A 15,624-nucleotide genomic window follows, 5' to 3' on the forward strand; every position below is an offset into this window, starting at 1 on the left:
AAAAAAAAAGACACATCTGTCATGCTGAGTTTTAAACTGTATACTAAGGTTCGAGCAAGGTTGATTTATCAAACTTGCCGCAAAAAACAATTTCTTTACTGGAACATGGATAAAAACAAACTTTCACCAGGAAAGTACGAAATTTGCATTTATTTTTCACTTTGATGAGAAACTTGTAGTGATAATAACTATAACAATAAATATGATGAAAATATGAATAGGTCATAGCTACTACGTAGTAGTTATTTATGAAAGTATAAGAGATGTACTGTATCACACACACACACACACACACACACACACACACACATATATATATATATATATATATACATATATCATCTCATATGCCTATTGTAGCAAAGCGCCTCTGTACCAACCGTGTGTCACACAATTGTACATAATTCCTTTTGTATATATTATGCTTGTATCATCGCTCTCCCTCGCACTAAAACGAACATGAAAATTCATGTCTGCTGTTTTCCTCTGTAACATTGTCATTTCTTCGAACATGTATTTTCCTGTTGCCTTGAGGTTTTGTATATAAAGGAGAGTGTTCTTTAATATAGTACTCAGTTGATTGCATCCTGCCTTTGAGTCACAACCTTCTCCCTCCTTCGTCCCATTAGTGACCCCGGAAGTCGCCTCGCTCCCACCGCCGTCCACACCCACCCCCTCGCCCCTCCATCGTTGGTACTATGGCGGACTCTACGGCAGTTGGTGCTACGGCCGCTCCATTCAAACTTTCATCGTTTGCCAGCGGAGAGGCGTTTGCTTGGTTTCAGCACACAGAAGTCCAGTTTCGCATCAGGGGCGTGACTCGCTCAACCACCAAAGCAGATTATGTTCTCGCGGCGATACCCGAGGACACCTTCCCAGAAATATCCGACTGGCTTTGTGAACAGGGAGACACCCCAATAGCGTATGACGCCCTCAAAACATACCTTTTGCAGCAGTACTCGCCGTCGCCAGCCGCCCGTATAGCAAAGCTTTTTCAGCTCTCGCAACAACCGTTGGGGGACCAAAGGGCTTCGCTTTCCCTCAGGGAAATGACCAGTATCGCTCGCCTTCAACCTGCCGCAGACGGCTCTCCTCGTGAGGTGAACCTACTTCGTGCCCTTTGGATACGCCGTTTACCCGGACCTATACGCGCTGCCATACCCGATGTCGATAGTTTACCCATAAAGGACTTGATGACCAAAGCCGACGCCCTTATGGACAGCCACTTCATGACCTTCAAAACCTCCATCAACGCCTCCACTCGTGACGAAGAGGACACCTATTCAACTTCAACCGAAGCTGACGTGAATGCTGTAGGACATACACGCCTATGAATGCCGTAGGATACACACGCCTATGAATGCCGTAGGACACAGTCGCCTATGAATGCCGTAGGACACGCCTATGAATGCCGTAGGACACACACGCCTATGAATGCCGTAGGACACACTCGCCTACCCCGTGACGAGCCGGAGCGGCAACACAGCCACCCATCATCCACCACTCGCTCGTACCCCAACCATCGACTTCTACAGCCACTCACTGCCGCTAATCGGCGCAGTTTTTACTACTACCTCTCCAGATTCAGGGCACCTATTTAACATGTTCAGTATGTCATTTTTAGAGGGGGAGCCATGTACCAACCGTGTGTCACACAATTGTACATAATTCCTTTTGTATATATTATGCTTGTATCTTCGCTCTTCCCTCGCACTAAGACGAACATGAAAATTCATGTCTGCATTGTCATTTCCTCGAACATGTATTTTCCTGTTGCCTTGAGGTTTTGTATATAAAGGAGAGTGTTCTTTAATAAAGTACTCAGTTGATTGCATCCTGCCTTTGAGTCACAACCTTCTCCCTCCTTCGTCACACCTCGGTTAGATTTCGCCAGTCGTCTCTATCTTGAGCTTTTAAATCAATACTTCTCCATTCATCATCTACTTCACGCTTCATAGTCCTCAGCCATGTAGGCCTGGGTCTTCCAACTCTTCTAGTGCCTTCTGGAGCCTAATTAAATGTCTGGTGAACTAATCTTTCTTTGGGAGTGCGAAGAGCATGACCAAACCATCTGAATTCACCACTAACCATGATCTCATCCACATATGGCAATTGAGTAATTTTTATCATATTTTCATTTTTAATCATGTCTTGACATTTCACTTCCAATATTCTTTTGAGGACTTTGTTCTCAAATCTATAAAATCTGTTATATATTGTTTCATTGTCATACCCCGAATCATGTCCATACAGTAACATCGATCTCACTGACCTGATATATAACCTGGTTTTATATATAATTTCGGGCATTTTCATTTCCAAATTTTACTTAACCTTGCCATTATCTGATTCGCTTTTTTCAATCTTTCATTAAATTTAATTTCTAGAGACACTGTATTAGAGATCATAGTTCCTAAATATATAAATGATTCTACCTCATTAATCCTTTCTCCTTCCAATGATATTTCAACTTCCATAGCATATTCCGCTCTGATCATCTTTGTCTTTCTTGTATTTATCTTGAGCCTAACCTACTGTGATATTTCATGCATTCTGGTAAACAGGCATTGCAAATCCTGTTGTGTTCTGTTAATGAGGAAAGCACCATCAGCATACTCTAGGTCAGCTTATTTCCTATTACCAATTCAGTTCAATCCTTCTCCACCTATGTAGTTGTTATTTATGGAAGTATATCAGATGTACTGTATAACACACACACTAACATATATATATATATATATATATATATATATATATATATATATATATATATATATATATATATATATACACACACACATATATATATATATATATATATATGTGTGTGTGTGTTTTTATATATATTTATATATATACACACACACATATATATTTATATATATGTATATATATATCATCTCCTATGCCTATTGTTGCAAAGGGCCTCGGTTACATTTCACCAGTCGTCTCTATCTTGAGCTTTTAAATCAATACTTCTCCATTCATCATCTACTTCATGCTTCATAGTCCTCAGCCATGTAGGCCTGGGTCTTCCAACTCTTCTAGTGCCTACTGGAGCCCAATTAAATGTCTGGTGAACTAATCTCTCTTTGGGAGTGCGAAGAGCACGACCAAACCATCTGAATTCACCACTCACCATGATCTCATCCACATATGGCAATTGAGTAATTTCTATCATATTTTCATTTTTAATCATGTCTTGACATTCTACTTCCAATATTCTTCTGACGACTTTGTTCTCAAATCTACAAAATCTGTTATATATTGTTTTATTGTCATACCCCGAATCATGTCCATACAGTAACATCGATCTCACTGACCTGATATATAATCTGGTTTTATATGTAATTTCGGGCGTTTTCATTTCCAAATTTTACTTAACCTTGCCATTATCCAATTCGCTTTTTTCAATCTTTCATTAAATTTAATTTCTAGAGACCCTGTATTAGAGATCAGAGTTCCTAAATATATAAATGATTCTACCTCATTAATCCTTTTTCCTTCCAATGATGTTTCAACTTCCATAGCATATTCCGTTCTCATCATTCTTTGTCTTTCTTGTATTTATCTTGAGCCTAGCCTACTGTGATATTTCATGCATTCTGGTAAACAGGCATTGCAAATCCTGTTGTGTTCTGTTAATGAGGACAGCACCATCAGCATACTCTAGGTCAGCTTATTTCCTATTACCAATTCAGTTCAATCCTTCTCCACCATCCCCAACAAAATCCATGAGGTGGATAAACAACATTGGTGACAACACATTCCCTTGGAGTATTCAACTGTTCACTGAAAATTCATTTGATAGAACTCAACTAACATTAACTTTGAACTTACTATGCTCATGAACAGACTTAATCATATTTATATATTTATGAGGATCTCCATAAAAACGTATGATTCTCCACAAACTATGCCAGTGCACACTACCAAAGGCTTCTTCATAGTCAACAAATGTTATCAAAAGTGGATTTCCATATTCTACACATTGCTGTACCCGATGCCTTAAAATGAAAATTTAGTCAGTACAACTTCTGCCTTTGCTAGATCCAGCTTGTTCATCTCTAAGCTTTTCAACAATCTTTCTCTGTAGTCTCTTTACAATAAGCATACTATATATTTTCATGACAATTGACGTACGCATGATGCCTCTTAAATTATTGCAATCAATCACATCTCCTTTTTTGCCCTTTTTACCAACTCTCCTAGCTCTCATTTATCAGGCTTGGCCTCTTCACGCCACATTCTACAAAATAATCTTGTAAGTATTATGGGAGCCATTATATATATATATATATATATATATATATATATATATATATATATATATATGTATATATATATATATATGGATATATATATAGATATATATATATATATATATATATATATATATATATATATATATATATATAAATATATCACAAAATTCAAAAAAATATGATAACCGAAGTTTTGAAATCTAAATGTAAATGACCTTGGGGCTAGATCTGAAGGACAAGTGTCTACTTTTAACAAATAATTTCATCCGGTTTTGTGCCAGATCAATACAACGATTTCACGATGGCATCCGGCTCAGGACAAGGACAAATAAGGTACAGTCATGAAAACAAGAAATATTTATCCTTCAAAAGTGTCCTGACCTTCTGCAACCATAAAACACATGGCTCTTCATTACTCTCCGATTACTGCTTAGTCACGCAGCAACCCCTGATGCATGGATGTTGGAACAATCAACTATAACAACCACTGGTTTCTCGCCAACGAAAAAATATTAAAATGATGTCTAACATATCCGCTTTTCTAGGTATTATAGTAGAAGAAAAGAAGTAAAAGAAAATATCACTTTACATTGCTTTCCAAAAGGTGAAAAACTTCAAAAGTACTATCTATACTAGTATGCCAGGGATAAGAAAAAACTAACACATGCTAGGTAAAAAATTAACAATTTGGGTTAAAAGGAGGAAGAGTAGATGTGGATCTTGGTTTTTTATGACTCTGTTTTGTGAAAAGATTAAAAGTACAGTAAAGAAATGAACCTGAAGTTGGCGTACAATGGACTAGGGAAATCTCACAATGAAATTGATAGAAAAGCCTCTTGAAGATTGTTTAGAGTTTATGCTATAAAAGTAAGTTGTTGAAATTAGGCAAAACTCTTTATGATGAAATCAAAGTGTGTTAGGATATGTAGATCGGATATCGAGTATTTTGGAATAAGGTGTCTGAGACAAAAGTGAATTAGGTCTCAATGGCTGACCGATATTTTAGGGACAAATTGATCAAAGAAGTAGGAGAAATAACAGTGGATAAAGAAAAAGTTGTATAAGGGACAATCAGTGCTGGTGCAAAGTTGTTGCAGAGCTGTCAATAAATCGTGAATAGTTGATGTTTACATATAATACAAGACTAACCAAGCCGTTTTATGAGAAACTTCTAAAACTAGTAACAGTTTGAAAATATTTGCTAAAGAAAATCAAGATAAATGGGAGCCAAAGTATGGTTATGAGAGCAGATGATATCCGAAAACACGGAACGAAGAACATCAATAGAGATTTGTGGAAGAATCGATGAAATATGTTGGTATATATATTTCAGGTTAAATAAAACGCATAATGTTAATACAAAATTAGAAGAGAGTCACAGAAAAGGAGAAGCCAGAAAGAAAGGTATGTGCAAAAGAAATTTGAATTGTATACTGTAGACCAAATGTGAAAGTGAAAAGAAATTTTTGAGCCCTGTCTCCCCTAACAAAGTGAAGTATAGATGTTGAATGTTGATGTTGTAGGGGTTGTTAAGTTGAAATGATATCAGTACTTGGGACTTAGTAAGAGCTGAAAGGGTACGACATGTAAAAGTGAACAGGGGATTACTGCAGATGAAAGAATGAATTACAGTATGAAATGGTTCAGTCTTAGATAAAGAATTGACAAAAATTATAAAGGAAAGAAACCTAAAAAAGGTTAAGTGAAAAGCAAAGAAGAAGAAGAAGCATTGGCAAGGAAGGACCTAAATGTTCATAAAGCCTTGGAGTTTGTGCAAGATTGGTGAAAACTGAGCATTCTATGTAAGGTGTTTTCAAAGAAAAGATGATAAGCTTTCTGTGCTAGTTTATAAGCTGTTTATTTTGTAGAAGTTTTTTGCACAGAAATTCATCCAACATTCCTAAGTTAAAGTAGGAATATGGTAGTGACCAATGTTATGTTTTTTCTCTCCGGTTTGTTGGACTACAATACGTCTCGATTGTGAAATATCTTTGAATTTGATGAGCAGATATTGGACAAAATGTTAAGGGATCTCTGCAGTTACAGAAGATTACTCCTTCATCGGTATCCCATACACTTCAGGATGTTCGTGGCAGTGATTAGCTACTAACAGCCATCATCAAACCATGGTCATAAACACTGCCAGTCATAAAGACGTGGCTCATCTAAGGACTCAGTGACGTCAAGTTCAACAAACCGGAGTGGAAAGCAATCATCTATGCTTTTCCTGAAGGTGTATAAAACGAAGTAACGCAGACCTGGGCAGTATTCTGAGGGTATTCTCTTTCGTGAGAACACTAAGCATCACTTCTCAAAGGTAAGATACTCTCGCATAATTTCTCTAGCTAAAGAAGACAATTCCTCTTGTACCTATAATTTTAATATTATTGGTCGAACATTGCTTATACAAGAGGTTTAACACACGCCGAAAACATAATATAACTTTACAGCTTAATATGGCCAGAAACAACTCATGTAAATGGTATTGCTCGTAATTTAAATTTAAAATTAATTTGACTTTGCAGTTACTGAAAAACTTTACATAGCAATAAATCTAACGGTATGAACAGCTATGATGACATACTTTCCTACACCACCATCATTTACAAAGCATATACAATTAGAAGTAGCTTTATATCATAATAGTATTACTTGTTCATAAAATATGATATCGATATCACAGAAGAAATTCCAAATATGGGAATATCATCCTAGGCCATTCATTCATTAATTTCCTTAATGGCCTTTCCCATATGAATCACCTGGAAAACTGCCCTAATCCAGATTTCTAAGGGTTAGATTTGGCAATTCATATCCTGTAATGTATCACTTGGAACATATACAAGTTTCCCATGCGATATGAATATTAAAGTAGATATGAAAGGAGTGGTGCTAATTCGAATCAACTGTCAGCAAGACAATGTTTGTATTCATTCTTTGAATCAAGTCAGCAAGATAATGTTTGTATTCATTCTTTGAATCAACTGTCAGCAAGACAATGTTTGTATTCATTCTTTGAATCAACTGTCAGCAAGACAATGTTTGTATTCATTCTTTGAATCAAGTCAGCAAGATAATGTTTGTATTCATTCTTTGAATCAACTGTCAGCAAGACAATGTTTGTATTCATTCTTTGAATCAACTGTCAGCAAGACAATGTTTGTATTCATTAAGGAGTTCTGTTTCAACTGTCAGCGTCAGAATCGGAAGATATCAAGATTAACCACAGTGCTAAATCATACAGAAACGTTCTATAAATGCAAAATCGTATTCATTCTCAGGTGTTGCAACTGGCTCACCATTTCACTCACTACGAAGTTGGAACATATTATTCTTCGAAAGAGGAAATATTGCTTCCACTGACAAGGAGAATGCTTTTGTTCCTAAATTATGTTTCTTCACAATATTCTAATGGTTAAGCATTATTTTAAAAGGGTAGCATCGATTTTCACACACACAAAAAAAAAAATACTACATAAAATAGAAAATATTTACAAGTATCTACTTTGTTGCTGATGCCCAAGGATGCAGCCAATGAAAAAAAATAAATTTCCCAAAAATTTCCCTAGGCAAGAATACGACCTCTGAATTTAACATAAGCGCATCGGATTACATTTTTCATTGCAGAGTTTTCTATCTATAGGATAATTCCTTCCCCAGGACTAATCTAATTGTTGAATATTGGAGCAAACTTATCACCTAACATGCGTAAAATGTACCAGAAAAGTACACCATCCTTGAATTGTCAAATATACTATATACAATGCTAGTTATACTTTTCATGAAAAGTTTATAGGAATGGAGCGTTTTAAATCATATTAAACTTTTTTAGTGACTTAGTACGAGCAATGCAATTAAATAATGTTCCGAAGTCTTCGTGTATTTATACTGTATATACTATATATGTAAATATACATACACAGACAAACAAATATACAGACATACATACTGTATATAAAGACACTCGATATATCAACATCATCATCATCTTCAACCGTTACTAGTCCACTGCAGAACAAAGGCCTCAGTCATGTCTTAACACTTGCGTCTGTTTATGGTCTTTCTATGAAAGTTCACATCCGCAAGCTTTCTTAGTTCATCAATCTACTGTCTTCTTTTCCGTCCCCTGCTTTCTTGTAATCTTCAGGGACCCATTCTCTTATTCTTGTCCATCTATTATTTGTTATTTTTATTATACTGTATGTCCTGCCCATTTCTTCTTCTTACACATTGTTTGAATATCTTCCACTTTAGTTTGCTCTCATATCTATGTTGCCCTTAGATATATTTATGTGTATACACACACACACACACACACACACACATATATATATATATATATATATATATATATATATATATATGTATATATATACATTTATATATATATATATATTGTATAATATCTCACCTTGATTCCTTTCCTTCTTGAAAGGGGTAGCTCCAGAGTTCACTTGATCTTTAGGTTCTAAGCAAGGGGTTAAGGGGAGTCAGTGTGGTCCCACACCGTGCTTAGCCCCAACCAACAAATGCTGTTACTCATTTGCAGAGTCATTCTTTACAGACTTCAACATGAAACTGACTGTAGCTCTGGTCTTCCTGGGAGTTCTTCTGGCAACGTGCCAGGTCGAAGGGCAAGGGAGAAGAAGAGGAAGGGGACCAGGAAAAAGACAAGGAAATCGCCGAATGAAATCGAACAGTGAGTACTTATGAAAGCTTCAAACATTAAGAACGGCATTTAGCGAAACATTATTATTTTTATCAGCATCATGACATATATGAGAGGCAGATCTCCCAGATCTGCAATCTTGTCCAAAAATTCATGAATTTCATACGAAATAAACTATTATTTTTCTAAAGAGAAGTTTATTGCAATAAATAGCACTTAAAACGATACACAATAATAAAAAATAATAATTAATCTTAACAGGGAAAGCCTTTATGTAAGATTATGGAAAATATGACAGATGAAAAGCCTTAATATAAAATTTTGATAAACATATAACAGAAAAAGCCTTAAAACAAAGTTCTGACGTATTTGTGACATGGTATCTTTATATTAATGAATATAAAAGTTGAATTTTTCTCAGGAGATTTTACTTATAACTCATATTTTTCTTTTTTTTCACATTTCAGAAGACTGTTCCGATCTTCTGAAACCCAGTTCCCAGTCAGTGATTGATGCTATTGAACAAATTGCTCAAAATACCGACTTGCTCATCTCAGCCTTTGACGAGTAAGAACACCACCTTTTGCGTAAACACATTTGCATCTATAAAGTGCATATATATGTGTGTATATATATATATATATGTATATATATATATATATATATATATATATATATATATATATATATATATATATGCATATATATATATGCATATATATATACACACAAACATAAATATGTCTATATATATATATATGTATATATATATATATATATATATATATATATATATATATATATGTGTGTGTGTGTGTGTGTGGGTGTATGTATGTCTATATATGCATATATGCAAATACACACCACTTGCTCACACACAAATATACATATATATATATATATATATATATATATATATATATATATGTGTGTATATTTGTGTGTGTGTGTGTGTGTGTAAACAAAGAAGACTCACCAGTAGTGTGTCAAACCCACTTTAATTCCTATACTATTCACTTTTGTTTTATGAGCATTTATATTGCATCCATTTTTATCGATATGATCTTAACTAAAGCAAAAATAAAAATATGTTTTCTTTTCTTATCTGTTTCAGGATGTCCGTTTTCCCAGCTGTGATGACAACCATAGGAATCACTATCTTACAAAATGAAAATGTGGTAAGTGAATATTTGTACCTCTAGTTGCAACAAGAACGTATCACCTAGGAATTACTTAGTCATTTAATGTCTCTTTCGACACGATGATCTATTTCCTAGGATTTGACTGTTCTTAATTGCCTAAGGAATCTAACTACTGTACATCACTTTGTTTGCTCTTAGTACCTACACAAAGGGGCTTCATAATTCACTAGAAAATAAATCTATTATATCTTCAGTCTTACTGTAAAAAAAAATGATCTCCTGGAGTACATATTAAAGTCTTCACTATCAACATAAACGCAAAATATACATTTAAAAACTATTATGAATTCTAAAGGTTTATAACCGTTTTTGTTTCCGCGCCTATTTATTGCAGTATGAAACAAATAAATGATTCTAAGGGAAATTTTCAAACAATACTATTATCCCTGATGTACTTGATTCCGTTTGATTTCTTTTCAGATTGATGATTCCGACATGATTGACGAAACAGCGGCCACCGACTTCCTGACCTCTCTGCTCGACGAAAACTTCCCAGACAATACAGACTTCAGAGAAACAATCCTTGGAGCGGTACCTGACTGCGTCACAGAAGCCAACGCAGAGACGACCGTCTTCCTTAGGGTAAGTTCTGATTGATTGGTGTATTGATTGATTATGAGTTATCTGGCATCCTGGGTAAGTCCGGAAGAACGAATAGCACAGCGTTGATACAGTGCCCCAGTAACAGCAGATCGTTAAAGTCAATTCCTCATCGTAATACATCAATGGAGAATTTCTATACAACAGAAAAATGGAAATCATGACATCAATAGATAACTAGTTAGATAAAATATTCAGATGAAATGGAATTATAAACATGAAACATTGAAATACTTAGACATTTAAGAACAGCAAAAAAAAAATAATAAATAAATAAAAGAAAAAAAAACATAATGGAAATAAACTCATATTGATCACAATTATCCTTATTGTCGGTGGTAAAAGAATTTTCTAAACATTATTAAGTAGCAAAATGAAAAGACGGATCTTCATGAATTGCACGTAACAGCACTTTTTTAAAACGGCGATTCAAGTACGAATCCAATGTTTATAAATTTATTGTTAATAAGCCCTTTCTATAATTATCAGCCAAACATCTATCGTATTAGCACTTCAAGTTCACTCGATGTTCAAAAATAAAAATAACGATGTCTAACATCTAAATGTAGCAGTTATGATATAATTCCTTGAAAAAATATAAATGAACAAAAACTCGCTTAAAATTCTAGGAAAATCTACTGTTCTGTTGCAATGATATCATCTATAGGCAGTCAAGCAAATCTACATGATCCATTCTAATGTCTAATAGCCTAAAATCAGTATTCAAAATATAAATGTAGAATTTCATCGTAAAATACAATAGTTGCATCCTCCAGTTACGCTTACACAACTTGACTAAAATATAAAAATACTCCTCTCTCCATAATATTCAATTAACGATTATATGCATACTGTATTTTAAGCAAGTACTCATACACACCCCTGTATACATATATCTATCTGACAACTTACAGTATATATAAAGATAGAGAGATATATTGATAGATATATAAATGAGACATACACCACCTCAACGTTGTGACAAAACATGGTAATACATCATCCTACATGAAAAAAACTAAAGACTGATTTGCGGTGATAACCTGACAATCAGAATCAAATTAGGCTAATTGTGTTGTTCCAATTCCAGGTCGCTGCTTTCCGTAAGTGCTTATGCGGAGACAGTCACGAAGACTCTTCCGAAGGCTAAGGAATTTGGATCTGAATTGACTGGCTGTTCATTACAGAAAGAAGACCACCCACAAACAAAACCACAAGAATTCTTGGACTAAGATCATATATTCACTCAGAATAAAAATGGAGCTCTTCTAACGTGCTAGCATGAAAAATTTTTAAAAGTAAATTCAAGCATTTCTTTGAAGTTTTTATTAAACCCGGTTTATATATCTATTGTTCACAATTGTACACATACACACGCATATATATATATATATATATATATATATATATATATATATATATATATATATATATATATATATATATATACGCACACATCTAAAGACCGTAAATATTCGTGAGCGGAGTCAGACCGAAATTGAGGTAGCACTCAAGAAGGGATGAAGCAATAAGTTAGTGAAAAGAAACTTGGATCAGGGCGCAAGGCAAACAGGTAATTATGTGCTTTAAAGGATGAAAAAGGAATTATTATCAATAAAAGGGATAGTGTTAAAATTGCAGAGCATTTCTTTACAATGCAATACAATAGAGATATCAGAAATAAGGTTGCCAAAAGAAATAATGAAACACCTGAGTCGGTACACAACGTAACAGTAATAGAAGTAAAGAAAGCATACAAAGGCATGAAAAGAGGCAGAACAGCAGAAGAAGATGGACTAACAATAATTTAATATCAGATGGATGAGATTTTATAAAAGTAAAACTCGCTCATTTCTACAAAAAATGTCAAGAATACTCTATACATACATTTTGGAAAATCTTCACCATTATATTAATTCACAAAAAAGTGAGACACAAAATACCCGAAAAATTATTGCCTAATAAGTTTAGTCTCATCAATATATAAAATATTCACAAAGATCATATTAGGCCGAATAGACAGACATACATCTAGGCAGCTTTTAGAAGCGGTTATTCAACTGACCATATCCATGTACTTAACTAGCTAAGGGAAATATCAAGAGTTTGAAAAACAACTATGTATGGCATTTACAGGCTATGAGAAAGCTTTTGACTTTGCCAGAACTTCAGCAGTAAAGGAAACCTTCAAAAGCAAGGAATAGATGGATCTTTTGTTAGTACAGCAATCCTGAAATTACATAAAAAAAAAAAAATAATGAGAAAATTCTGATTGAGAAAGGAGTTACACAAGGAGACCACATCTTTCGTAAATTATTCACAGCGTGCCTAAAAAACATTTTAAGAATTAAAATTGGGAAAATGTAGGAATTAACATTAATGGGGAATATCCTATCAACAAAAGATTTGTAGATGACAGTTCTATTTAGTGAATCACGGGAGGAAGAGAAGATGGTTAATTGACGAGCTAAGAAATTATAGATTGGCATAAAAAGACCATAGACATATATATATATATATATATATATATATATATATATATACATATATATATATAAACACACACACACAAACATACATACTAGTGTACCAGAACCGTGAAAATGGCGTCTAAATATTTTGATTGATATGCCCACACGCACGCCAACACACAGATTCAGTCCTATCCTCCTTCCCCCCCTGAGAAAGGAGTTACACATAGAGACCCCATCTCTCCTAAATTATCTACAGGATGCCTAGACGTTAATTGATTGGGAAAATGTAGGAATCAACATTAATGGGAATACCTTAATGACTTAAGATTTGCAGATGACATAGTTGTGTTTAGTGAATCATGGGAGGAATTGCAGAAGATGATAGAAGATTTGAATAGAGAAATGAAAATGCAGACACACAAGTAAGGGCTATGGATGAACCTCTAGAGACTGGAAATGTTTCCCAAGGACATGAGATCGACATTAAAGGTTAAGCATGGGATGGAGAGCTTTTGGTAAACAAAATGAGATTATAAAATTAAAATCCCACTTTCTCTAAAGAGAAAAGAATTTAATCAGTTAGTCCTACCAGTATTACCGAATGCATCAGAAACTTGGAGCCTTAATAAAGCCTTAGAACATATTCTAGTTACAACTCAAAGAGCTATGGAAAGAAAAATAATGGGTTTAAAACTAAGAGACACAAAAAAGAGCAACATGGATACGAGAGCAGACTAAAATAAAGAATATTCTAACAACATATAAGAAAAAGAGACATGGGTAGAACATAGAGTCAGTATGTACATTAAGAATAACAAAAGAAGCAAGGCAATGAAGAGAAGACAATGAATTGATAACTAAGAACATTTGTGTGTATAAACTGGCATAAAGACTATAAACAAAGGCCAGTGGGAGGACATGTCATAGGCCTTTGTTCTGCAGTGGAAAAGTAACGGCTGATATTGATGATGCTCATAAGGAAGACGATATATGGAATCAAACCTTACCTCTCTTTACAGCCGATTGGGCTAAATCATGGTTTAATGATGATTGTAAACGTGCTTATTTAGAGAAGCAGCAGGCCTATCATCTTTGGAAGGGTAACAGCTCAGATTTGACTTGAAATAACTATACAGTTATTTCATCTCAAATCTGATCTGTTAGTTTAGAGCTTAGAGGTTTCACCCAGAGAGTGTGTGCTTCAGTTTAAAAGGAATACAATTTAACCATAAAAGAAACCCTTTCTGGTACAACCCAGGAACAAAAGTGGTGGGCTACCCTTATTTCTAGAATCTTTGGTGCAGATGCAACAGTTCCTCTGTCACTTACTATCCAAAGGAGAAGGCAACCTTTTTGGCTGATGTGTTTGTCAGAAAGTAGAGTAAAGAGAAACTCAATCTTCCTCATTCCTGTTTTACCGAGGCTAAACTAACTAGTTTAGCTTTTCGATCTCGTGATATTAAAGCTCTCTTGATGGACATTGATGCTTATGGAGGTGTAGAACCAAATGGCATTTTTCCTTTGCTTTTTACAAAGACTGCGTATTTCTTATCTCCAAACTTATCAGTTATTTTGCGCATGTTAGCAAGAAGAGGAGCTTTTAGTACTTGGACAATTGGTAATGTTACTCCACTATGTAATTGTGTTTGTGGTGGCTCAAATCCAACTGATTATCGAGCAATTTCCATAATTCCCATATTATGAAAAACTTTAGAAAGCCTTTTGGCAAAACATCTAAATAGGTTTATGGAAGGTAATCATCTGTTCCCTAGTTTGCTATTAGGTTTTCGTGAAGGTCTTGGAGCTTGTGATGCCCTTCTTACAATCCTCAATGCCGCGCTGTACAGAAATCCCTTGACTGGGGATAGGAAGTTCTTATGATTGGTCTTGATTTTAGTGCTGCCTTTGACCGTGTTTATCATGAGGCCATTGTTTTGTTTTCAAACTGTAGCAGTTGGACGTGGGTGGGTCTTTCCTCAGCATCATTATTGAATTTTTAAGTACTAGACCGCAAAGAGTTGTTGATGGGCACCATAGTGAGTATAGGAATGTGATATCTGGTGTTCCTCAGGGTAGTGTCCTTGGCCCATTACTTTTCATACTATATACACATGACATGTGGTTTAGCCTAGAAAACAAGCTTGTTGCATATGCAGATGATGCTACTCCCTTTGCATTAATTCCATCCCCTGAATGTAGATCTGGGGTTGCTGAATCCCTTAATAGAGATCTAGCTAAAATCATTGCATGGTGCAAATTATGAGGTATGAAGTTCAATCCTAACAAACCTCAAAGTATGATTGTAAGTAGGTCAAGGACAGTCGCTCCTCAACATCCGGATCTCAGCATTGATAATGTTTCTTTAACTCTGTATGATTCTTTTAAAATTTTAGGTGTGATTCTCGACAGCAAAT

General features: G+C 34.8%; 1 protein-coding gene across 1 annotated transcript; it reads left to right on the top strand.

The window, feature by feature from the left end:
- The first annotated feature begins 6,450 nt into the window (after positions 1-6,450).
- Positions 6,451-12,030, top strand: LOC137644253 (uncharacterized). The gene is made up of 6 exons (XM_068377251.1): positions 6,451-6,582; positions 8,830-8,964; positions 9,402-9,501; positions 10,049-10,112; positions 10,557-10,718; positions 11,827-12,030. The coding sequence occupies exons 2-6, from the start codon at positions 8,838-8,840 to the stop codon at positions 11,884-11,886; spliced, it is 513 nt and encodes a 170-aa protein (XP_068233352.1). The 5' UTR covers positions 6,451-6,582; positions 8,830-8,837; the 3' UTR covers positions 11,887-12,030.
- The last annotated feature ends 3,594 nt before the right edge of the window (positions 12,031-15,624 follow it).

The sequence above is a fragment of the Palaemon carinicauda genome, chromosome 1, assembly GCF_036898095.1.
Source record: "Palaemon carinicauda isolate YSFRI2023 chromosome 1, ASM3689809v2, whole genome shotgun sequence".
In the NCBI taxonomy this organism is placed as follows: domain Eukaryota; kingdom Metazoa; phylum Arthropoda; class Malacostraca; order Decapoda; family Palaemonidae; genus Palaemon; species Palaemon carinicauda.